The 22,636-nt window shown below is 56.0% G+C and overlaps 1 protein-coding gene across 9 annotated transcripts; it reads left to right on the plus strand.

Annotated features, from left to right (window-relative positions):
* Nucleotides 1-3,424: 3,424 nt before the first annotated feature.
* PARVG (parvin gamma) lies at nucleotides 3,425-22,425 on the plus strand. 9 transcript variants are annotated; one of them, XR_012510970.1, is made up of 14 exons: nucleotides 3,429-3,575; nucleotides 3,813-4,172; nucleotides 5,193-5,287; nucleotides 6,806-6,870; nucleotides 8,298-8,400; nucleotides 8,954-9,094; nucleotides 9,949-10,064; nucleotides 11,156-11,211; nucleotides 12,555-12,577; nucleotides 14,581-14,639; nucleotides 14,859-14,927; nucleotides 17,005-17,106; nucleotides 19,050-21,629; nucleotides 22,093-22,168. XR_012510970.1 is itself a non-coding variant. In XM_010960176.3 (14 exons), exons 3-14 carry the CDS (start codon nucleotides 5,209-5,211, stop codon nucleotides 22,099-22,101), a joined length of 930 nt encoding a protein of 309 aa, XP_010958478.2. In that variant the 5' UTR covers nucleotides 3,429-3,575; nucleotides 3,813-4,172; nucleotides 5,193-5,208; the 3' UTR covers nucleotides 22,102-22,425. The 9 variants fall into 9 exon arrangements, 6 of the variants coding, with proteins under 6 accessions (XP_010958477.2, XP_010958478.2, XP_045376531.2 ...); XR_012510971.1 differs by having other exon boundaries at nucleotides 22,058-22,133; XR_012510972.1 differs by lacking the exon at nucleotides 22,093-22,168 and having other exon boundaries at nucleotides 19,050-20,669; nucleotides 21,557-21,629.
* The last annotated feature ends 211 nt before the right edge of the window (nucleotides 22,426-22,636 follow it).

Below are 22,636 nucleotides of genomic sequence, written 5' to 3' on the forward strand. Positions count from 1 at the left end.
CTATAGGCCTTGATTAAATTTTTTCCAGTTGTCCCAGTAATGTCCTTTTGCCAAAAGGAATGCATTACAGTCTCGTCACTTCTCTGTCGTCCCCTTTAATCTGGAGCAGCTCTTCAGTCTCCCTTTACGCTTTGTGACATTGATGCGGAAGGAAATAGGCCAGTTGTCTAGACTGTCTCTCAGCCTGGGCTTGTCTGACGTTTCCATAGCGACGAGATTCGCGTAGGGCACTTTTGGTGGAAGCTGTGTGTTCTCTGTGCATCTTAGGAGACGTAGCACGTTGACCTGTCCCATTTCTTGGGGTATTTATTTTGATTCCTTAGTTAAGAGGATGTTTATCGTGTTTGTGCACTGAAAATGTAGCTTTTCTTTCTAATTAAGTGTTTCGTGGGGAAAGAATTTCTATGTTTGGAGTTACCTTTCCACCAGAAATAACTAGAAAACTGGGCAAAATGCAGGAAACAACTATTTTAGACAACAGCCCAGAGGCAGGGCAGGTCTGTGAGCCTTTGAAAAAGGGAGACACATGAGGTCAGTCCTACCCTTGCCCCGGATGCCTGCCTGGTCGTAATTCCTGGACTGAGGTGAGGAGGGGGAACTCAGAGCCCAGGGGTCTCACTGAATTGAGGAGACAGAGATCAGAGTTCAAGGAGGTCAAGGTTAAAAGCAAACTTTAAAAGTATCAGAGTAATTCACAATTAACTGCCTGTCAGAAGAATGCCAGCACTCCTTAAGGAATGCAGTGAAGTTCACCCAGCAACACAACATCCCTAATACCCAGCATTTGATAAAAAACAAGGCAGAGGAATGTGACCTACAATCTGGAGAAGAATCAGTCACTAGAAGCAGACCCAGAACTGGCGGAGATGACGGACAGCATCCTACAAGACAGCTGACCCGGCTCCTCAAAAATGTCCATGTCATGGAACACTGTTCTAGATGAAAAGATTGTAGAGACACATGAGAGCCAAATGTCACCAAGCGGAATCTGTGACCCTGATTGGACCTTGGAGTAAGAAAATAAACAGAAAAGCTGTAAACGGCATAATAATAATTGGGGAAATTTGAAAATGGGTGAAATACCAGAAAATATTATTGCCATGTTAATTTTCTTGCATGTCACGATGGCACGGCTAACACAGAAGAATGTCCTTATTTCTAGGAGATAAATTTTGAACTATTTAGAGTTGAAGTGTCACAGTCCCTCCCTGCAATTTATCTGTATTTATTTGTTTTTAAATTAGAAAAAAATTTAATGGATGTACTGGGGATTGAAGCCAGAACCTTATGCATGCTAAACATACACTCTACCACCGAGCTGTACCCTGCCCCCCACAATTTATTCTTAAATGGTTCAAAAAAAGAGTGAAAGAAAAAGCAAGAGTAATAAAATGTTAAAAAAAAAATCTGTGGTGTCCCAAATATGTGTAAACACATCTGACCGTCCTTTATGATTGGATTACCGCATTCTATTGATTCTTATTTTGTGGTTGGCTTTATTCCTCTGATAACCATGTAAGTTTAAAAAGCTAAAACTCTAATCTGTTCTTAGACACAGTGATTGATACATATATGTAAACTAAAAAAAATGAGCAGTTTATTGTATATACGTATTTACATGCAATATAATTTGTAGGTGCAGTCAAACTGTAATGACTTTACCCAATAAAACTGAAAAAGAAAAAAAGAAAAAACTAAAAAACAAATCTGTATTGAGATTTTGGGGTGTAAATGTAATCATATACTTTATATAGTTATATAAGTATAATTAAGCTATGATGTATCATTCTAATATAATTACATAAAATAATTATATAATTTTCCTATATAAACTTCAAATTTAAAAAAATTACATTGCGAGATATAAACATTCTGTGAATTTGAGTATTAAAAACAGACATTACCATGAAAATGTGAACCCAGGAGCACATATATGAGCGTGTGCACACGCGTGTGATGTATGCGCGCGTGATGTGTGCATGTGCGCGCGCCTGTGTGCACGAGTGTGGAGCTCTTCAGGGAAGGAATGTGGGTCATTGCAACAGTCCTTTCTGGTCATGGGCTTGTAATTCATTATTTTTAATCTCTCTTCTTCCACTTTTCATCACACCTGTCCCTCCCCCACCCCCCACCGCCAGCCAGGACCTCAGCTGGTCACCATTCACTCCTCGTGGGGGGACCTGAGCCTTCCTTTCTGAGAATTCTGAGTCTGCTTGTCCCGCCCCCATGGGGTGGCTGCGGGCTGCCATTTTTACCACGTGTCTTGACAGTTCTCAGGGGCACCCCGGGGCTCTCCGTGTTCCAGGCGCCCTCCTCGAGGACCCTCCTCAGCTGTAACCACCCTACTTCCCCTGCATCTTCAGGCTCAGCCTCCTCCTTTGACGTGATGACCGTCTTCTTGTCCATTGGCCCAGTGGCAGTAGGACACCCTCATGGCCAGGCGGTCATGTGGGCTCCTGGTGGAGGTGTCCCCCTCCTGGGTACCAGGGCCGCATAACTGGCACAGCCCAAGTTGCTCTCCCATCGTCAGGGCTGACCCTGCGTGGGGCTGTAACCCTGCCGCCTCCACTGCTGGACCTGCCAGCAGGCCTGGGCGCCCTCAGCAACCCAAGCTGGATCATTTTCTCTGATCAGTGGATGCTGGGGGTGCCCTATGAGAGCAGAAGTTGGGGTTGAGGAAGGGGTGGCAGTACCGGCCACCAGCTCATGTCATTGGCCTGTGTCATTGGGACCTGCCTGGGCCCGTTCCCCTACCTGCCGCTTCCCTTGGACAGTGGAGGGCCATGGCACACAGTTTTGTAGATCAGGAGATCAAATGACACTCGGTATCTGAAGGACTCCTCAGTGTCTGTAGTCTGCCTGATCTGGCAGCAGAGAAAGGGTGGTTAGCTTCCTGTCACCTAGCACTGTCACCTGTTGCTATGGAAACTCGTAATTTCAGCCTGGCTCATGAAAAGTCCAGCTCGAGTGACCAGCTCCAGTCTGCTCCATTGTCCTGGAATCTGTCCTTAACAACTCTAGGCCTTTGCACAGGCTGTTCCTTCCCCCTGTAATGCTCTCACCCATCTTCAGCTGGCAAACTCTTATTCATCAGTCAAAGCCCACTTCTCCTTTGGAAAAACTTCCTGATCACTGAGGCAACAATGGCCATCGATATTTATCCCTTAAACCCACTTTGTGCCAGGTAGTGCTCTAGGCACTGGGACAAAGGAGACCTTACGGGGCTGTGGTAAGGAATCACACGAGGATCTACCCTTTAGATAAGGCAGTGAGGGAAGGCTTCCTGAAGGAGGAGGCATTTAAGCTGATAATAACCATCAGTACTCAGCCATTTTAAAAGAGGGGGCAGAGGCTTCCAACAGAGGGCACAGTGAGTGTGAAGACCCTGCAGCAGAAGGTCTGTGGCATTTTCAGGAAGTAGAAGAGTCGCCCAGGTGGCTGGGAGGGTGTGAGAACGGGAGAGTTAGGAGGTGAGGACGGACATGTAGACCGCGGGCTGCATGGGGACCTAGGGGCTGGGCTGCGCCGACTGGATTGCATTTTAAGAGACACCGGGAGCCCTTGGCGGGTTTTGAGTGAGTTGGGACATGAAGCGGGTCCTCCGGTTGCTTGTGGAGAGCAACTCATGGGCGGGAGGTGGGGTGTGAGCGGAACTGGCAGCGCGGGTCCGGGTCCAGCCGGGAGACCCCTGTGTGGTCCAGGCGAGAGGGCAGGGCCTGGCCGGGCCGGGGGCGAGGAGCTGGAGGGACAGTTTGCTGACGGTGGGGACATGGGGTCCGCGGGGGAAGCTGACTCCCCGCCTCTGGCCTCAGCGACTGGGTGCCTGGCGCTGCTGTTTGCAGATGAGAAGCCCGGGGGAGGAAGCAGATGGAGAGAAAGAAGAACTAGGAACTTTGAGTTGCAGTAGAGCTCCTGGGGGGCCCGGAGGCGCGGCGGGGCTCCAGGGCCAGCTTTTCGGTGGGGCTGCGGTGACGCTGCTTTCAGAGCATCGGGGCCTGCAGCCCAGCAAGGAGGAAGCTCCCTGCAGACGCAGCCCAGCAGGCCCTGCAGAAGCCACAGGCCTGGGAGGAAGTGAGCCACTTGCCCCTGGGGCCCCCGCCAACCTAGGGAACCCGGAACCTGCTTCTGTTGGGAACCCGGGGACCACCATTCGAGCGCCGAGGAAGCATCTGGTGAGTCCTCCGCTGTGGGGCTCCCGCTCGTCTGTGATGCCGGGAGCCTGAGCTCACGGCAGGGGGGTTCGAAGGGGCCCCCACGGAAAAGGAGCCCAGAGAGCACGGTCTTGGCCGAGACGGCACAGGGAGGGCCCCGCCCGCCACGCTTAGAGTGGGCTGTTCCTCCCGCCCAGGGGCCCAGGGGGGCCGAAGGGCACCGTCTTACTTCTCGTGTATTGAGGTGAACCGTTTCCCTTCCCATTGTGTCATCTCCCCTAAGCTTCATCCAATGTGTTGGGGAGAAAGGCCACCCTCAGTTTTCTGATGAAGAAACTGAGATCCATGTCAGGGAAGGGACTGCCCAGTCCAGCCCCTCCTTGCAAAGAAACATCAGGACCAGAGTGGGAATGGTGTTTGCCCAAAGTCACACAGCCAGAATGAGGGGGAGCCAACCTGGAACCCAGTCTCCTAGCCCCGAGGCCACGCTCTTTCCTCTCCTCTGACTGCATCCTTTGAACCGAATCCTGTCCAAAAGGAAGCCCGGGGATTCAGGGAATGGAGTTGGCCTAGAGGCTCTGTTCTTCCCTCTCCCACACTTCGGGGCAGGACCGGTCTGCAGGCAGCGCCCCGGTGTCCCCTGGCTGGGTGTCAGCCCTGTGACTGCCTCGTCTCACCACACGCTGGGCCAGCCAGGCCTCCCTAGGGGCTGCAGCTGACCACCCGCTTCTGCTACAGGAGGCCCCTACCCCAAATGTGTGTTTGGGGTTGGAAGCACTGGGGAAGCCCTGGGGGCCAGAGAGAAAGTGGGAGGGCACGGCTGTCCCCCGAGCAGGAGAGGAAGTGAGTTAAGGGAACAGGAAAGAGGTTCTGATTCTGCCAGGCCCCGGGGCCCGGCACCCTACTCACAGCGAGGACGGCAGGCTCTGTGAATGCTGGCCCTTCCCTGCGAGCGTATGCCTCCCGGTCTGGAGGCAATAGCACACAGAGCGAGTTTAGGGTGACTCAGAAGCTGACGTCCTCTGTCCCCTGCTTCTCCAGGGCCAGAAAGGCAGCGATGGAGCCAGAGGCCCTCTACAACCTGCTGCAGCTCCCTGGGAAGGTGGACCCACCGGCAGTGGAAGAACTTTCACAAGGTGGGGGCCTGGCGGGGTGGAGGGGGAGGGTCTGCATCGCAAAAAACAAACAGGCCATGCCAGGCACCCAGCTCCGTCCAGCTCTGTCCAGCCCCCGCCTATGCCTTCTGCTTTACACTTGACACCCCTGCTCCTGGAACCTTCTACAGAGTTATCCCTGTATCCCTCATGGCCGCACGTCTCCGGGTTAACCGGTGTGCTGATGCGGATACTAACTGCTGTGTGTGCCCACTCCGTGCTGGCGCTGTGCTGAGCACTTCGGATCCGCAGCAGCTCATCTGAGGCTCTGAGGATGGTGTTAGTACCTGCTTTGTACAGATAAGGAAACCGAGACACAGAGAGCATCGGAGCAGATTAACATCCGGAGCCGCAGGGCCGACTTCATTGACCGTCTGACGTTCTCTGTTTATAAATGGCTTAAGCTTGGAAAGCATCACCAGGAAAACTGCTGTGAGGGTGGTAGGGCTTAGCTATTTGAAAAAAATATTTATTTTCTGTTTTACAGTTGGTTTAGAGGTACTTAAATTTCTGGCAGTCAGAGCTGGGACATGGGATGGTTCTGAGTGGTAAGGAGTCTGCTCCAGGAAGGGCCCTGGCCCCTCCCTCGCTCCCCCGCTCCCCCAGAGTTGACCCAGAGCCCACCCTCCTCCAGTATTATACTCAAAGTTTTCTGGATATCTAGAAGTTTCCAGCTGAGCCATGCAAACACAGATGCAATGCATTTTGTGGATTTGCATTTTGTGCAAGGTCATCCCCATGTGCTGACTCCATTTCCCCCAAGGCCATCAGGACTAGGTGATCCCAAGGGTCCTTCTCGGCTCTGACATCTGTGGGTTCTGTGAGTCTAATATTTGGGGGAGAAGCTGCCCCAGGTCTTGGGGCTCAGAGGACGAGATAGGAGGCCTCAGTGTGCTGTCCACACCGGGGAGCCAGACAGACGCAGGTGAGCCCCACCTCGGCCCCCTGGAGCCCGGGACCCTGGGCTCACCTGGGCCGTGGCTCCTTCTCACACAGGTGGGTGGAGTTGGCAGACAAGACACCGTGTGCCCAGTTAAAAGTGGGTCCGAGAGACAAGAAATAAGTTTTCAATTTAAGTATGTTCCCAGAATACTAACAGTGCAGTGTCTGAGGCTGAGCTTGTATTCAGGAAGGAAGTGAGGGGAAGGGCATTCAGGGCGAGGCGGGAACAGTGAGAGCGAAGGAAGGGAGGTGTGGAGGACGAGGCATGTCCGGGAACCCAAGCCACTTTGGACGTTTGGTGCTCTGGGGGTGTGAGGGCATGTGCTCATATGTGTGCCCGTGTGTCTGCACGTGTCTGTGTGAGTGCACATGTCTGTGCATCTGTGTGTGTGCCTGTATGTGTTTGCATGCGGTGTCTTTGTGCAAAAGCCTGTATCCATGTGCGCACACGCATGCGAGTGTGAAGCAGCAAGGCTGATGATCCCTTGTGGCCGAGGTGCCAGCTCTAGGGGTGACCTGCAGGGTCCCCACATGTGTCATGCTCACCTCTGCTTCCAGGGGAGAAGAAGAAGTTCCTGCCACCCACTTCCCGGAAAGACGCCAAGTTTGAAGAACTGCAGAGGGTGCGAACCCCCCCCCCCCCGTCTTCTCTGGAGGAGGGAGGTCTTCTCGTCTTCTCGGGGCGGGGACTGTGCGCGGCCCCCTCCCTCCCCAACCTCAAGCTGTGGGTGGCGCTCACGCAGGCCTCTGGGGGACCCACTGGATGGCCGCGTGAAGAACATTTATTGAGCACCTACTGTGTGCCTTGATGGACATGATCCCAGCCAGCCTCACAATGGTTGAGACATCTCTGTTGTCACCTGCATCCTAGGGAGCAGACAGCGAGGCTCGGAGAAGTGACCTGACTTGTGGGGGACACACGGCTGGGCAGGGACAGAGCTGGGGTTTGACTCAGGTCATCAGTCCCAAAGCTTGTGCTTCTCATCTGGCTCAGCTGCCTGAGGTGACAGACAGCTGGAGGAGGGGGCGGGAGCAGGCATGAGTCGCCCAGCTCGCGGGCCTCCTCTTGGCTGCAGGACCAGCGAGGCCCAGGCTCGGGGCCTTCCTTTGTCCTCAGCCTACTTCTCTAGTTTCCATGGGGCCTTTCTTTTGCCGCCTCCAGGGAGGCCACCTGGCTTGCGCTACTTTCAACCCCCAGAGGGTTTGTGCCCCATTTTCCATCTCTTCCTCCCTCCCTCACGTTCCCTCAACCCTTCCATCCACCTTTCCCTCTATTGGGCACCAGGACACAGAGGAGAACCAGCACACCGCGACCCTGGAAAATCTGGTGGGGTGCTGACATGTCATCTTAGTTTGGGTTCCTCCAGCAGCTGATCCTGAAATAAGGATTTGGGTGCAAATGGTTACTGGGAGGTAATTGCAGGAGATGAGGCAGGGGAGTGGGGAAGTAAGATGGGGCGGGAAGGAGCCACCCAGGGTGATGGAGCAGGTGACAGCTGTCGGAGCTCAAGCCTGCTGGGCACCTCTGGGAGCCAGCATGGGGCAAGCCTCTCTGGGCCTTCTTACTGGTGTAGGGGAGCTGGGCTGTTTATCCGCCACGTCCTGTGTGGCTCTGGCTGCTCCCTTAAAGGGATGGGGCATTGCTTCTCTGCCACTTCCAGCCTGATGAGCACGAGCAGGGTGGGGCTGGCCTCCAGGGACAGCCCTCAGGCCTCGCCCCAGAGGGGGTCGGCCATCGTGGAGGACCTCTGTAAGGTCTGCGGGAGGGGGCGGGACGTGAGCAGCCCCTGTGCTACCAGCCCCTTATACAGGACAGACAACTGCCCACAGCGCCCAGGTCTGTGGTGGAGAGAAGCAGAGGGTCTGCCAGAGCCCAGAGCAGCCCCCTAACTCAGCCTGGGCGATCAGAGCAGGCTTCCCAGAGGAGGTGACATTTGACCTGGCCTTGAAGGCTGGGTAGGAGTTGGCTGGTGGGAGGAGGGCAGAGCTGAGCCTGGTTAGGGGCCAGGTGAGAATTGGCCCCGGGTCAGCTGTCCCTCGGGGCCTGCAGGTGCTGATGGAGTGGATCAACGCCGAGCTCCTCCCCGAGCACATCGTGGTCCGCAGCCTGGAGGAGGACATGTTCGATGGACTCATCCTGCACCACCTTTTCCGTGAGTGGCTGCTGACAAAGCTGTGAAGTCCGGAGAGCAGGGTGGGCCTGCCTCCTCTGCAGAGCCCTCAGAGGATGGGCTGTGGGTCAGTCCCCCCCGGCATGGCTGCCTAAGCATCTGCCGAGCACCTGCCGCGGACCAGGCGGGGTTAATCCTCAGAACATCTCTGTACTATTACCGTCCCCATTTTACAGACGAGGAAACTGAGTTCTGAGAGGCCTAGTGACTTGTCCCAGGTCTCACCATGAAGAAGGCGGAGGAGTCAGGGGTCTCGGCTTTAACCCGAGGCCACGCGGCCCCGCCGGAATGAGGAGCGAGAGCTGTGTGGGAGGCTGAGGGGGTGGGGCAAGGGGATGGTCAAGGTGATGTGGGCCAGTGGGGATCCTGCTGTAGCCTGGGTGCCCCCCACGTGGAGGGGCAGCACCCTTACTCCTCGGAGGAAGGAGACCGGCTGTGGGTCCCCCTGCAGGGGCCCCAGCTGTCCTCACCCCTTCCCCTCCCTCCCCCAGCCTTCCCCACCCTCTCCCTCCCTCATTCCTTCTCCTGCCCTCAGAGAAGCTAGCGGGACTCAAGCTGGACGTGGAGGAGATCGCCTTGACGGCGGCCAACCAGAGGCGCAAGCTCACGGTGGTCCTGGAGGCTGCCAACCAGAGCCTGCAGGTGGAGGAGCAGCAGGCCCAGTGGAGCGTGGAGAGTACGTGGGCCTCGCCTTGCCTCGGCCAGGGCTGCTCAGGGGATGGGGGGCCCGGGGGAGCAGCCATCCCGCTCACTTCTGTCTCCCGGTGGGAGTGGGGGGATGTGCCGTGAAGTCCCGTGTCAGGATGTAAACGCAGCCGCGTCCATAACGCAGCCATGAATTATTGTGTTCCCCGCACCACGCATGCACCGTCCACCTCGTCAGATGGGCACAACTGTCCCGGGTGTTAATTTATTTGAGTTGTATGCGCAGTGCCTGCTCTTAAGAAATTAGTGTGCAAAGCCCCACTCTGTTAACCATTTGGTATGAATTTCCTGTTATTTCAACCTCTCCATCCTGTCCATTTTCCAGTTGAGAAAACAGAGGCCAAAAGGAGTTGAGTAGCTTCTCCCAGGTTGGATGGCCGCCGTGTAGCAGTTTTCCAGCCCAGGTTTTTTAGGCCCCCTGCCGCTACCTTCGCCGCTGTTTCCACTCTTACACTCAATAATTGTTGTTTGTGATGTTGGCCCTGAATCAAGTCACATTCGGCTTAAATCAAACAATTTGTTCAACCAGGGCCCTACTGTAGGACATTTAGTTGTTCAAACAGCCCTGCGGTGAACATCTGTGTGTTAAAAGCCCGGTCCAAGTGGTGGATTGTGCCTCGAGCTGTATTTGCAGAAACGGATGACTAGGGCAGAGCGTGCCTAGTTTTAGGTTCTGAATACAGCTCTCCAGACCTCGGCTCTCCAGAAGGCTGGACACAGAGCTCCTTGGGCTGCAGCGGGGGGTGGTGATGATAAGGAACCCACCATGTGGCCCCAGGTTTGGCGGCCCCCAGAGCTCTGACCTCATGCCCCCTCCCCTCCCAGCCATCTTCAACAAGGACCTGCTGGCCACCCTGCATCTCCTTGTGGCCCTGGCCGAGCACTTCCAGCCTGACCTGCCCCTCCCAGCCAACGTCCAGGTGGAGGTGATCACCATGGAGGTAGGGGGCCATGGATCTGAGGATGCCCGCCTGCAGGCTGGGCATCTCAGGGCCACTTCGCCACATCCTGGGTCGGGGGCTGCTGCAGGCGGTGGGGGCTGAACCGGAGTGAGTTCCAGGGAGCTGTGAGAAAGATCAAATCCCACCAGGACAGCAGAGAGGGTCTGGGCTAAAGCTGTGATGCCAAGAGTCCAGTGGGGCCATGAGGAGGACTGTGGGCCAGCCAGTCCCTCTTACTTAGCAGATGGCACCTGCCCGGGGTGTCATGAAGGTCCTGGGTGATGTCAACCGTGCACCTGGGTCACAAGTGGCCATCTGTTCCCAGCCTTCCTGGAGGCTTCACACCACTGAGTCATAGCCACTGCCTCGTCACGTTGACCGTCTCAACCCCTGACTGATGGGTGTGGCGATGGTTCCAGGGACCTTTTGGGCTTCTCTGTTCACGGGATTCTCTCTCTAGCACACACACGACTTGTGCCATAGCTGATGGCCCAGGAGTCCACGGCTTCTCTCTCACACAGACCCTGAGCACCACAGACAGGGCCCACCTGCTCCCGTTCCCCACCCTCCCCTCCTCCAGCGGTACCTGGGTACCCGGGGAGCAGCGGGGCTTGGCTGGAACTCACCCAGCAGAAGAAGTCCAGCCAAACTCCAGAGAAACTCATTCTTACTTTTTCAAAATCATTGCATTCTCCACTGAGTGGTGCCTTGGCTTTGTTGACAAGTATGCAAATCGGAGGTGACTTCATTCCTTCACTCATTCATTCATTCACCCACCTATCATTCCTTCGTTGTTCAGATCAACACCTGCCCACGGACGCCCTGTGAGCCAGGCACTGGGCAGGCTTTGGGGATACCTGGGGCACAAGGCAGGTGGTCCCCATCCTCTGGGGACTCAAGGCCCATGGGAAGGACAGTGAAGCTGGCCGCAGCAGCGAGGGCTGCCCAGGAGGCCACCTTGAGGAGGGGATGTAGCAGAGTAAACCAGGTCCCTCGGGGCTGCCTTGGCCCCTACTGTCTTCTCTAGAGGCAGGTGTCGGTTGTAGAATTTTCTGGGATTACTCCATTTTGGGTCCTTTTTTCTCTCTTAGAGCACCAAAAGTGGCTTGAAGTCAGAGAAGTTGGTGGAACGTCTCACTGGATGCGGGTGAGGGAAGGACCACAGATGGCGGCAGGGGCCTGGCTGTGGTTTCTCGGGCATGGATCGTGGGGCCTGGGGCCAGGGGCTGGGAGCAGACCCACCTGGTCTGGGGTCTCTGGACCTCGACACCATGCTGGGTCCTTAACGCCAGGTGCCTGGGAGCTGTTGGGAAGACTTCCCCACGTCCTCGCAGGGAGATGCAGAAACCTGACAGCCCAACAGCAGGGCCCCGCAGGCTTCCAGGTGCTGGGAGGCAAGGGCCCAAGCGCTCGCTCGCACCGTCAGCACTGAGTGAGCGCCTACTGTGTGCAGGGCGGGGCTTGTGCTTGAGTGCCAGGTCAGCCAGCCATTGGCCTTTGTCTGTCTGGACGAGCAGGATGCCGGAAGTTGCTCAGCCAGTGAGCTCTTCCCTCCATTCTCCCAGAGGTAAAGGCCCCCCGGGCAGTCCTGGCTGCAGTGCCGCCCAGTCGGAAACACTCACCTTCGGGAGGTGGGGCCATGCACGTGGGCTCTGCAGCGAGAGAACCAGAGTCCTGGGTTAGAAGTGGGGGGCTCCCATTAGGTGTGTCTGAACTGCAAGCTGAGTTTAGAAGGGCCTCAGAGAGGGCGGGGCCTGGCCTGTGGCCGAACCTCCCAACTGCCTGGGAGGTGAAGGAAATCCATCTCCGTCCCCACCCTGCGCGGCCCGGGTCCCTGCCAGGGGCATGGTCGGCGGGGCCTCTCGGCTCTCTGTAGAGGGCTTGGCGGAACTTGGGCCCAGAGTCTTGCTTCTAGGGGGTGGGGCTGGGGTGGAAAATTGAGCAATAAAGTCAAAGAAAAACCATTCAAAAAAAAAAAAAAATAAGAGTGAAAAAAGGCAGACACAAAAGAGTCTGTAGGATTTCATTTCACAGCCTGGAGCAGCCGGCGGACAAGCGGAGCGGTGACGGTCTCCGTGGGCGGGGTTTGAGGGAGACACGCGGCGGGCACTGGGGGGGATCGGGGCCTCGTGGGGGGCGGTGACCACGCCTGGGTGTGCCCACGGAACACGCGCAGTCTCTGAAGTTAGGATTTGTGCAGTTTATGGTGTGTAAAATACGCTCCCCCCGACGTAAAACAGCAGCCACGAAGGACACAGTCCAGACACTTCCAGTCATGGGGGCGTCAGGGGCAGGGGATGAGCCTCTTCTGCAGTTTGCTTTCCGGGAGGGCCCTGCCAGCTTCCGGAGCTGCCAGGAGGGAAAGCAGCGAGGCCAGTCTCTTTGTCAACCTGGCCGCGGCTGAGTCTTGTCATATTAAGAGACCACAGGTCTGAAGCTTTTTTTTTTAACCATGCGTTTGCTTTTTCCCTCCTACAATTTCCCCTTTAGCACAGACAAGGACCAGCCTTCCAGTGAGTACTTTCCTAATTTAAGGAGCTCTTTGTCTGTTGGGTGTGTGTTGAGACAGACACGTAATGAGGAAGAGATGACTGCTGGGGTGCCCACACTTCCTCTGGGGTCCGCTGTGTGTGTTTCAAGCCTCCTTGTCCATATGTCCCTCCTTCTGTCTGTCTGTCTGCGCATCTGGCTTTTCCTTCCTATGAAACTGCTCATAGGGGTAGAGAGATTTATAATTCCTATCGGTGGGGACTCTGGGGTTGTTCAGTGCACGGGCTCCAGAGCCAGGCAACCTGGGTTCAAACACTAATTCCCTCGTTATTAGCCACGTGAACTTGGGCAAGTGTCTGAGCCTGTCTGTGCTGCAGTTTCCTCATCTGTAAAATGGGATTAATAATGGCATCCACCTCTTGGGCTGGTGGTGAGGCTTAAAAGATACTTTGTCAATGTGCTTGGCAGAGAGTAAGTGCTTAATAGTGATTGTTCAGTAATCTTGCTGCTGCTTTTGTGACGGAGCTCGTCAACCACCCGACTGATTGATCCAGACATTTCTTCTTTCATTCATTCACTTGTTAGTCAGTCTGCCTGGCCAGCTGGTCATCTATCCATCCGTCCATTCATCCACCCACCCCTGCATCCATCCATTCATCCATCCACCAACCCATCCATCCATCAACAATCCATCCATCCTAACATTTTTCCTCCCTGAACTCTCCCTGCTTAGGACACAGAGCTGTATAGGCAGGGGGTTCTCCAAGGACATCTCACCTGCAAAGGTGGAAATAATGACCTGCAAGGGGCTTCTGAGAACAGGGGCTGAGAAAGCTTGAGTGGAGGAAGGAAGGAGAGAGGAAGTGCAGGGGAGCTGATGGGATGTCTGAGCGTGTGTGTGTGGAGCATCAGTGTGAGGACGTGGGGGTTTCCCAGGAGCAGTGTTTGTTGGGGGCCACATGAGTCTGGGTCACACAATGAGGAGCAGGGACACGGAGCAGGGTGCCCTTTCTAGCATGTCCATCCTGTTCTGGCCTGTGTCACCTGGGTAAATTCTCAATTCCTGGCTCCTTCAGGGACACAATTTCACTGAGTATAGCCAAGAGGTCTGGGAGGGACCACTGGTGTTTCCACCATGTTCACTGGTTTACGGGACATTTTTAACATGTAGGGTGCTCTCTGGTGCTCCTTTCCCCCCTTCACTAGTGAGGGAGCTGAGGCACAGAGAGGTGAAGTGACTTGCTTAGAGTCACACAGCTGCTGAGTGGCAAAATCCAAAGGTGAATTCTTCTACCCGGTTTGGGTATTCAGTGCCTGAGGACCAGAGTCCCCCGGGGAGGCGTGTTGGCTGGAAATAGCAGGAACGCAGCTTGCAGGAAGAGGGCATTAGTCTGAAGACCTGGCGCCGCTGAGGTGGCTGGGGCCTGAGCTGCTAAGTTGCTTCCGCAGGCATGACTCAGCTGCTAGGGGTGCAGGCCTTTTTCGCGCTGCAGGTTCATAATCTGGGAGGGCTGGGTGTCCTTACTCTGCTGACACACAAACGATGGGGAGGACACTTGTGGGCGAAGTGTCAGTCCTGGGCTGGTCCCTGCTCAGCCCCCGTGGTAGCTCCTGGGGACTTGTGGGCGGAGGAGGGACCTGGGGGCGGGGGGCAGGGCAAATTCCTAGAGGAAGGAATGGTGTCCACAGCAGACAGGGAAGCCTTTAAGTCCTATTGTGTGCCCGGCCACTGTGACACGTGTGTCACCTACTCCTGAACTTGATTTTTGCAACGACCCCACCCTGTAGGTATTTTCAGCCATACTTTACAATGAGGAAACCAAGGCACAGAGACTGGAGGCGAGTCCCTTCAGGCCACACAGCCAGGGGAGCAGTGACTCAGTTCTGTTCTTAAATTCAAGAACCTTGAGCTAAAACTACAGCTCCCTGCAGACTGGTTGTTCTGAGAAACTTTGGTGGAAAAAAGTCCCAGTTTGGCACAGAGATAATAGCATCGTAACGAGGTGTTTATCGGCTCTGTCTGCAGAGGACGTCTTTGATGAATTATTTAAGCTGGCTCCGGAGAAGGTGAACGCTGTGAAAGAGGTAAGGGAGATCAAAGCTCCGTGCATCTCCCCCGCGGCCCGCCCACCCACTGCCCACCCGAGTTGTGTGTGGGGGTGGCGATCGGGCAAAGGGGAGGGAATCGAGCCCTCGTGCTGCACCTGCTGTGTGCTGGGCGTCACGGGTGGGCCTTTAGGTGACCTCGAGTGGGAAGGTCACGAACCTGACCTAGGGGCCTGGGGCCTTTTCTTTCCTGAGTAGGCCATCGTGAACTTCGTCAACCAGAAGCTAGACCGCCTGGGTCTGTCGGTGCAGAATCTGGACACCCAGGTGGGGACTCAGCTGCAGGGTCCGGGTAGGGAAGGGCCGTGGGGTGTGGGTCGGGAGAGGATTCTGCAGGGCCCCGCCTTGTGTGGCCCGGGGCACGTCACCTCCCAGAGCCTTGGGGGCGTCCTCTCCAACGGGGGTGCTGCTGTTGGGCACAGTGGGGGTCCCGCGACGTGAGGGCTGAGGGCTTGGTTTACATTGTTACTACTTTTCACTGTCAAGTAGCCATTTCTCAGCTCTTCTTTCAAAATTAATCTCAGACTATCAGGTACTGAATAAGAACATGAGGTTTCCCTGCGACATTGCATCCGCTCACAGCGTTTATCAGGTTGTGCTGTGCACCAGGCGTGGCTGCGGGTGTGGACACGGCCCTGCGCCTGCAGGCTTCGTGTCGCCCGGACCGCCGTGGCTGACTCACGCCGAACCATCCCTGGGCAGGGGCAGGCTCTGACGAGGTCCCCTTCCGCGGTGGGCCACGGCCTCCCATGAGGACGCTGTGCCCCGTAGCTTCCCTCAACGCAGTGGGGAGCAGAGGACCTGCGAGGTTAACTACCAGCCCGGGGCCTTCAGGGCGGTGACGGAGCCTGCTGGACCCTGGGTGCCTTACCTGCACGTGGCGGTGTAGGTGTCCGGCCGCCTGGGCTTTGCTTAACTAGGGGCAGGTGGTGAGGCCGGGTCTGGCCACCACATGGCTTCCGGTGGTCTTTCTTAGCCGGAGCTGCTGACTTCTCAGACACAGCCTGACTTTAGCCAACCAGGAACCATGGTGTGGCGCCGCCCTTGGAAGCTAAAACTGATAAAGCCCTCACGAGGTGGCCAGCCCGGAGCAAAGCGCTCGGCATACATGAACTTACTAAATCCTCCCAACAACCTCCTTAGGGGGGAACTGAAGCCATCCTATTTTACAGATGAGACCATTAAGGCACAGAGAGGTTAATTAACTTGTCCAAGGTCACACAGATTAAATGGTGGACCTGGGATTTGAACCCAGGCTGCGGAGGCCAGAGTTGGTGCTCCCACACCACCTCACGTGGTGGCCACCTGAGAAGTCTGTGTGTGGTGTCATGCGGGGACACGGCAGGGGGCAGATAGCAGACTCTCAAGCCAGATGGGCACACGTTGCTCCTGGGCTCTGAGGATGCCTCCTCCACCTTAGCTGTGTGGCCTTGGACCTGGACTTCTCTGAACTTCAAGCTCATCTTTTAAAATAGGTCTAAGGATACCAACCTCATAGAACTGTGAGTAAAAAATGAGATGACCAACATCCAGTGTTTCATATATTGCCAGGCACGCTATAGACACCCAACAAATGATACGTTTGTGGTTTTATTGTATTTTCTGGGACGATTTCTTAGGTATGTATTCTACCAGTTTCATCTTTATCTCTCACTTGGTAAAGTAATGGCATTTGGAGAATAATGGCACATATGAAGATGTCTTTAGGAACAGCTGGATAAAAGGGGCTATTGAAGTCCCTGGCGTTCGGGTGAATATTAGCAGAGAAGATTCCAGGCCAAACTAATAACATCAGAACAGACCTAACATGAGCAAATTCCATTAAGGACTTCGCGGGGTAGTTTCCCCCAATATCCGATCTTGTGTCTTGTGTCTTTGAAGGGACTGAGTGGGATTATATTAGCGTACGATGTGCTGGGATGACAGCTTTATCTCTGAGCACACAGACAGAACAGGCATATATTAATGCGGCCCAGCAAAATGAGCCCAGTGTGAGCTCTGCGTCCTCCTGGCGGAGTGATTCTACCCTTAACCCTGTTTTCTCCAGCGCTTCTGTAGCTCATGGCATAGTGTGTGGTTTAAAACCTGAACTGAGGCCACTTCACAGAAAATGTGAGAGTAGCTCGCTGTATGGAGCAGGTGCTGTGTGCTAGGCGGCCAAGGCCTGCTCTGAAGGACCGCTGCCCCTCTTTACGACCATACTGCGAGGTCAGGGAGGTCGTCCCCGTTTCTCAGAGAGGAACCTGGGGCTCGGGGAGGTAGTGTGATTTCCGGAGGGCTACGCAGCCTGCAGGAGACGAGGTGGGATCCTGCAGGCTCCCTGCCCCCAGCCCCCTCCTTGCAGTTTGCAGATGGAGTCATCCTGCTCCTGCTGATTGGACAGCTGAGAGGTTTCTTCCTGCACTTGAAGGAATTCTATCTCACTCCCAGCTCTCCTGCAGAAATGGTGAGTTTTCTCAAGACATCCCTTGCTGGTCTCCTTCTGAGTGGACAGACCTAGGGAACTGGTATGACCAGCCTTTCTTCAGTTCCAGATGAAGTGAGAGGTAGAAGGAAATCTGTTTGTTTGTCCATATGTCTGTCCAGCCATCCACCAGTCTCACCCATCAACCCTCACACCTATCCACTGACTTGCCCATTTGCTCATCCACCCAACTCATCTACATTCACCTGCTTGCCCATTCATCCTCCACCTGCCCATCCATCCATCCACCCATTCATCCATCCTTTCATCCATCCATCATCCATCTATCCATCCATCCATCCATCCATCTGCCCATCTGCCTATTCCTGCCTATTCATCTGTCTATCCATTTATCCATCTTCCAGTCCATCCATCTGATCATCCATCCATCCATATAGCCATTTATCCATCCATCCATCCATCCATCTATCCATCCATCCATCCATCCATCAATCCATGTACCTTATCCTCCATTTTCTGAGGTCCTGCTTGATGTCAGGCCCTGTGGGCCATAAAGACACCCAGCACAGCTCCTGCTTTTAGGACCCCTCAGTCTACACTTGCTGAACCGTCAGTGATGTACGTTCTTCCAGGGCCGTGATGAAGTGCGTTGGTTCTTGGTGGGTGGCCAGCGGGGGACCTGAATGAAAGTGTGGTTAGTAGAACCTGCAAGAGTCAGGAGGGGCCTTGCGTGGGAGGTGGCACTGAAATTGACTAGGCGTGGTTTGCAGAGTTAACTAGGGAGGGCCCCCCAGGGAGGGAACAGCGACAGCAAAGGCTCCAAGGTGGCAGGGGTTCTGGCCTTGTGGGAGTGAGGAGTCCTCGCGTGGATCCTGCAGCCTGGGAGGCAGCGGTGCAGGCTCAGAACTGGCGTGCCATCACCTCCTCCTCGTTCACTGGCCAGAGCAGGCCCTGTGGCCTTGGTGGGGAGGCGGGGGAGCCCTGCGGTGTGCGGTGCCGTGAGGATGCAGAACAGGCCAGTGAGGTGCTCTCCCAAGGGCACAGTGGACGAACGTGCCAGTTCCTCCCTGCATCTGAGCAGGAACCATCCTCATCCCCATTTCCATCTGAGGATGCTGAGCTCAGAGAGGGTCAGTAAGCTGGTCAACCAGTTTGGGTCAAGGTCAGATTGGCATCCAGGCTCATCTGTCTCCAAAGCCAGAGGGGTGTCCTCGTCTCCTTCCTGGGGAGCCAGGCCGAGCCCCACGGGAGACGGAGGGGGTGACACCCCCAGGGCTGCAGGGATCGTGCGAGGGCTTAGGCGCGTCACAGCGAGGCTGAGACCGGGGCGCTGACCCTGCACCCAGAAGGCAGTTCACTGGCATGTGAGTGGCGAGGGAAGGTGGGAGGATGGCGCCCGTGGGAAGAATGGCTCCAAGCGGGGACCCTCTGTGTTGCTCGGCTGTTGGGGCTTCCTGGGGCGCCGAGGCCTGTGCTCGACATCTGCACACCCCAACCCCAGCACAAGCCAGGGTCAAATGTCCTGACCTCTAAGGCCCCGTGTGCAGCTGGCTTGGTGATGCCACTGATTTTAGAGCCAGCTTCCGAAGATGAGCCACATTGTAGACGAGGGAAAGGAGCAGCTCTGCTCAGACACCTGAGAATGAGTTTACAGTATGTCGTAGGGAAGCTCAGCTGCGGGAAAGCATCGTCAAAACGCTGAAGAGGTCTTTATTGCAGAGCGCGGCCCAACGGCCCTTTCCGAGGGTGGGACACCTGAGGGACTGTTATCTTGGCAGAGTGGCCTCTGGAAATTGAATTTCTCATTATCAGACCTTCTGTGCTGGTGGCGTCTGTGTGAGATTGCCACCTGTTGAGGGAAGAGAAGAGATGGACGGAGGAGAGGCACCATCTGCTCGGCAGAAATGAAAACGCTGGGGCCAGGAATCGTTGGCTTCCTCCCACGTGCAATTCCTTCTCCCCAGGGCGGTTTGAATGCATCCTTCTGGGTCGTAACCTTTCCATGGCTCCGTGGAACGTGATCGTGTTGCTTTCATCACCTCAAACTGTGCATGGAAGAAAAATGACTCTTTGAGTAGAGTGTGGTGAGATGGTTCTGGAGCCCGGGGCAGCTCCTCCAGGTCAGACTGAGCACTGTCGAGGAGCGGGACCCAGAGAAGCGAGCTCCATCGTTGTTCTAGCGTCGACAGCAGCAGTCCTCAAAGCGCGAACTCCTCTGTGGCGAGGCCAGAGCGCAGGACACTCAATCAGTATCTTGTTAAATAAGTGAAAGAACGAAGTATTTCCAAAACACTGGACCTGTGAGGGGCTCTGTACAACGGATCCCATGGTCAAATCACTTGGGAAAACATGCACAGTTTCAAAGGCTCAGGAGATGCCATAATGTATTCAAGGCTCCGAGAAGTCCTGCAGCGAAGGGCTTCCACATGACTTGGTGGAAGCCAGCCTCGGTGTCTCGTTCTCACTCTGATCTTTACTCTCTGTGCATCCTGTGAATAGTGTTCATGACAAGAATGTGAATAACAGTGACAGTCGCAGCCCTTATTTTCTAGAATTTTCCAGTCTCGGGGAAGACTTGGGGACATAATGACAGGACAAGTGATGGAGGTCTGACTGACTCACTCTGAGGTTTCCTTCCACCTGGTCTGGACATCCCCAGAGGTGTGTTCCACCTGCTTGGGAGCATTGCTCCTCTGTGACAGCCTTGGCTTCTTCTTGACCAGCTACAGAGCAGACAGCTCTGCTGGGCTGATGACCAGCCTCTGCCACTCCCTCTCTGTCATCTTGGACCTACCCTCAGCTCAGCCACTCTGTCCATGTGATGCTCCAACAGCAACTGTCCCCAGGAGAAGGATGCTCCCTCTGCCTTCCAAATCCCTGTGGTCCTGTGGCCACCAGGGAGCCGGCTGGCACAAAGGTCTCCAGCTCCGTGCCCTGGGAACAGCGGGAGTCCCTGCAGGTGGCTGCAGGTGCTCCCCTGGCCCCACCCTGTGTCCTTGGACCAGGGCTGTGGCCCACCCTTTCCCCCTCAGAGAGGGTTCTTTCTCGGGGGCTTCGGGGACCCACACATCTCACTTCCCAGCCCTTGTGGGAGCCTGGGCACAGGGAATTTGCAGGGAGGCCCTGGCTGAGGCCAGCCTCCTACTGTGCCTTCATTATTCCAACTTCAGATCTTGCTTTGTGCTTTCAATTCTGTCTCCATCATCCCATTCAACCCGCATGGCAGCTTGGAGAGGCAGCTGGAAGATATGCTATTTAAGACCAGGAGACAAAGGCCCAGGCAGGACGTGTGACTTGTCGACATGTGACTTGTGACCTGATGGGGGCTGGTGCACAGACATCCAACCCAGATCTGCCAGACCTACCAGGAGGTGACCGGCGGTGGCCTCGGCAGAGCTGGCCTCCTCAGATGGGCCTCCCTTGTCTGCTGCTCAGCCAGCCGGGCCTCTAGGCCCCTGGCTAGATCGCCATGGGAACTTTCTGGCCTGTTTGAAGCAGGCTTCGGGGCCGGGATGGCTGGTAGATGGGAAGATGGGATGAGCACGGCCGGCCAGTCTGGGGCATCCAGCCTGCACGGTGGCCCTGTGAGTGGCTGAGCCCAGTGGCTGCTTGAGGTCACAGTGAGTCGGGGGCTCAGCTGGCTTTAGTCCTCGCTGGTCCTGCTTCGCCCCACACCCTCTCTCCACCACACCAGGTGGCTGCCCAGAGCAGGACAGGGGTCTTTTCAGTTGTGTCTGAGGCCCCAGGGAGAAACCAGTTCTGAAAAGGCAGGACTCCACTAACAGAAGAGCTGCTCTCAGCCAGGGCTGCCGGGGCTCCCTGAGGCTCCCCACCCAGTGTCCCTTATCAAGGCACAGGGGAAACGGTGGTGACTCCACTTTGCAGGGAGCAAGTGGAGGCCTGGAGGCGCCAAGGGGCTTGCTTGAGGTTACCTGGGGACCGAGTGGGGATCTGAACCTGGGTGGGCCTGACTGAGGCCCAGGCACCCTCCCCGGGGCTGGAGGCAGCGCCAGGCAGAGGGGTGACAGCAAGGACAGGCACCTGGGCAGGGGCGGCTCCTCCAGCCCCCAGCCCGCTTTGCACAGGCATCAGAGTAAGACAGACCCGGTTCTGGCACTTTCTGTCCTGGGAGTTCAGATGAGCCCTGTGGAGACTCTGAGCCTTGGTTTCCTCCTCTATGCTTTACCTGTGGAACTCAGCTGTTTCTGGGGGAGTCTCTGCTGCTCATGGGTTTAGGGACTACATCCAGAAAGGTCAGGATGAACCTATGTTCCTTCCTCTGGCTAAGTCCCCTCACCGGGCAGGACTCACCCTCAGGTGTCACCTCCACCAGGAAGCCTTCCCTGATTCCTGGGCTGTGTGCCTTCTTCGGGGCCTGCCTTTACCACGAAAGGTGGCCCCCTTGAGGCATGCTGGGTGCTGGGTGGGGCTCCTCATCTTGCCGACATCTGATGGGGTCTTGTGATCGTAGCTGCACAACGTCACCCTGGCCCTGGAGCTGCTGAAGGATGAAGGTCTTCTCAACTACGCCGTCAGCCCCGAAGGTGCGTGCAGCGGCCCCGTTCCTGGGCAGCCAGAGTGGGCCGCAGGGTGTGGGGACGGACATGTTGATGCAGCCTCTTGCCTGGCATCGTGGATAATGAGTGTTTGTTGAGTTTTCCTGGGGGTAAGGGGTGTGCCCTCAATTTCCACCCACCCTAGTGCAGGGCGACCCTGGGGAGAAGAGATGAAGGACCAAGGTCCCTGGGGGAGGGCTGTCCAGAGAGGTGAGACCTTGAGGGGGACCCCACAAGAGGGTGCAGGGGAGGACTGGACAGGAGTTGGTGGTGGCGGGGTCATGTGAGGGGTCCTGGGACTCGGGCAAACTGTCCTGGTCTGCCAAGAATTCTCCTGGGGTTAGCACTGAAGTCCGGTGTCCCAGGAAATCCCTCGGTCCCGGGCAGACCTGGACGGTCGGCTGCCGCCCGTGCAGGCCTGAGCGCAGCCCTGCCCTCCCCCGGCCTGCAGACATCGTGAACAAGGACGCCAAGAGCACGCTGCGGGTCCTCTACTGCCTGTTCTGCAAGCACAAGCTGGAAGAAAACACGGACGGGATGCCCCAGGGACCCCCCAGTTAACTGCCACTGCCTCCCAAAGCTGCCTCTCGGAGCCTGCCTGCAGGGCCCAGCTGGAGGGCCCGAGGGCCGCAGAGGGATGGCCCGTGGTCCAGCCAGCCCTGGGGCCTCCCCTGTTTTCCTGTGTGTCTGTGGCATGCCTGCCCCACCACCCCCTTCGCTGTTTCCTGTTTCCATCCTTCTGAACATCTTTGAACCCACTAGGTGTGGATCTGTTCTGAGTCAACCTCTGGCCTTGCTCAGTTTATTTTAAAAAATGTATTTCTGGGAGGGATTCTGGGAGCCCTCTGGTGTCCTGAGAAGGACCCTTAAATATGCACGAATATGAGTGGACCCTCCACGCAGCCCCCCTCCCCACCGGGCGGGCAAGGGAGGTGCTCAGGGTCCAGTCTGCTGACCTGCCCTGGGGCTGAGGATCTGGCCCTGCGAGCAGAGGG

Source organism: Camelus bactrianus, chromosome 12, assembly GCF_048773025.1.
Source record: "Camelus bactrianus isolate YW-2024 breed Bactrian camel chromosome 12, ASM4877302v1, whole genome shotgun sequence".
Classification (NCBI taxonomy): domain Eukaryota; kingdom Metazoa; phylum Chordata; class Mammalia; order Artiodactyla; family Camelidae; genus Camelus; species Camelus bactrianus.

Coding starts and splice junctions, on each gene's coding strand:
- PARVG (XM_045520575.2), top strand. CDS start 5,209: ATGGAGCCAGAGGCCCTCTACAACCTGCTGCAGCTCCCTGGGAAGGTG. Junction 6,871..8,297: donor AGTTTGAAGAACTGCAGAGG/GTGCGAACCCCC, acceptor CGGGGCCTGCAG/GTGCTGATGGAGTGGATCAA. Junction 17,107..21,556: donor CCAGCTCTCCTGCAGAAATG/GTGAGTTTTCTC, acceptor TTGTGATCGTAG/CTGCACAACGTCACCCTGGC.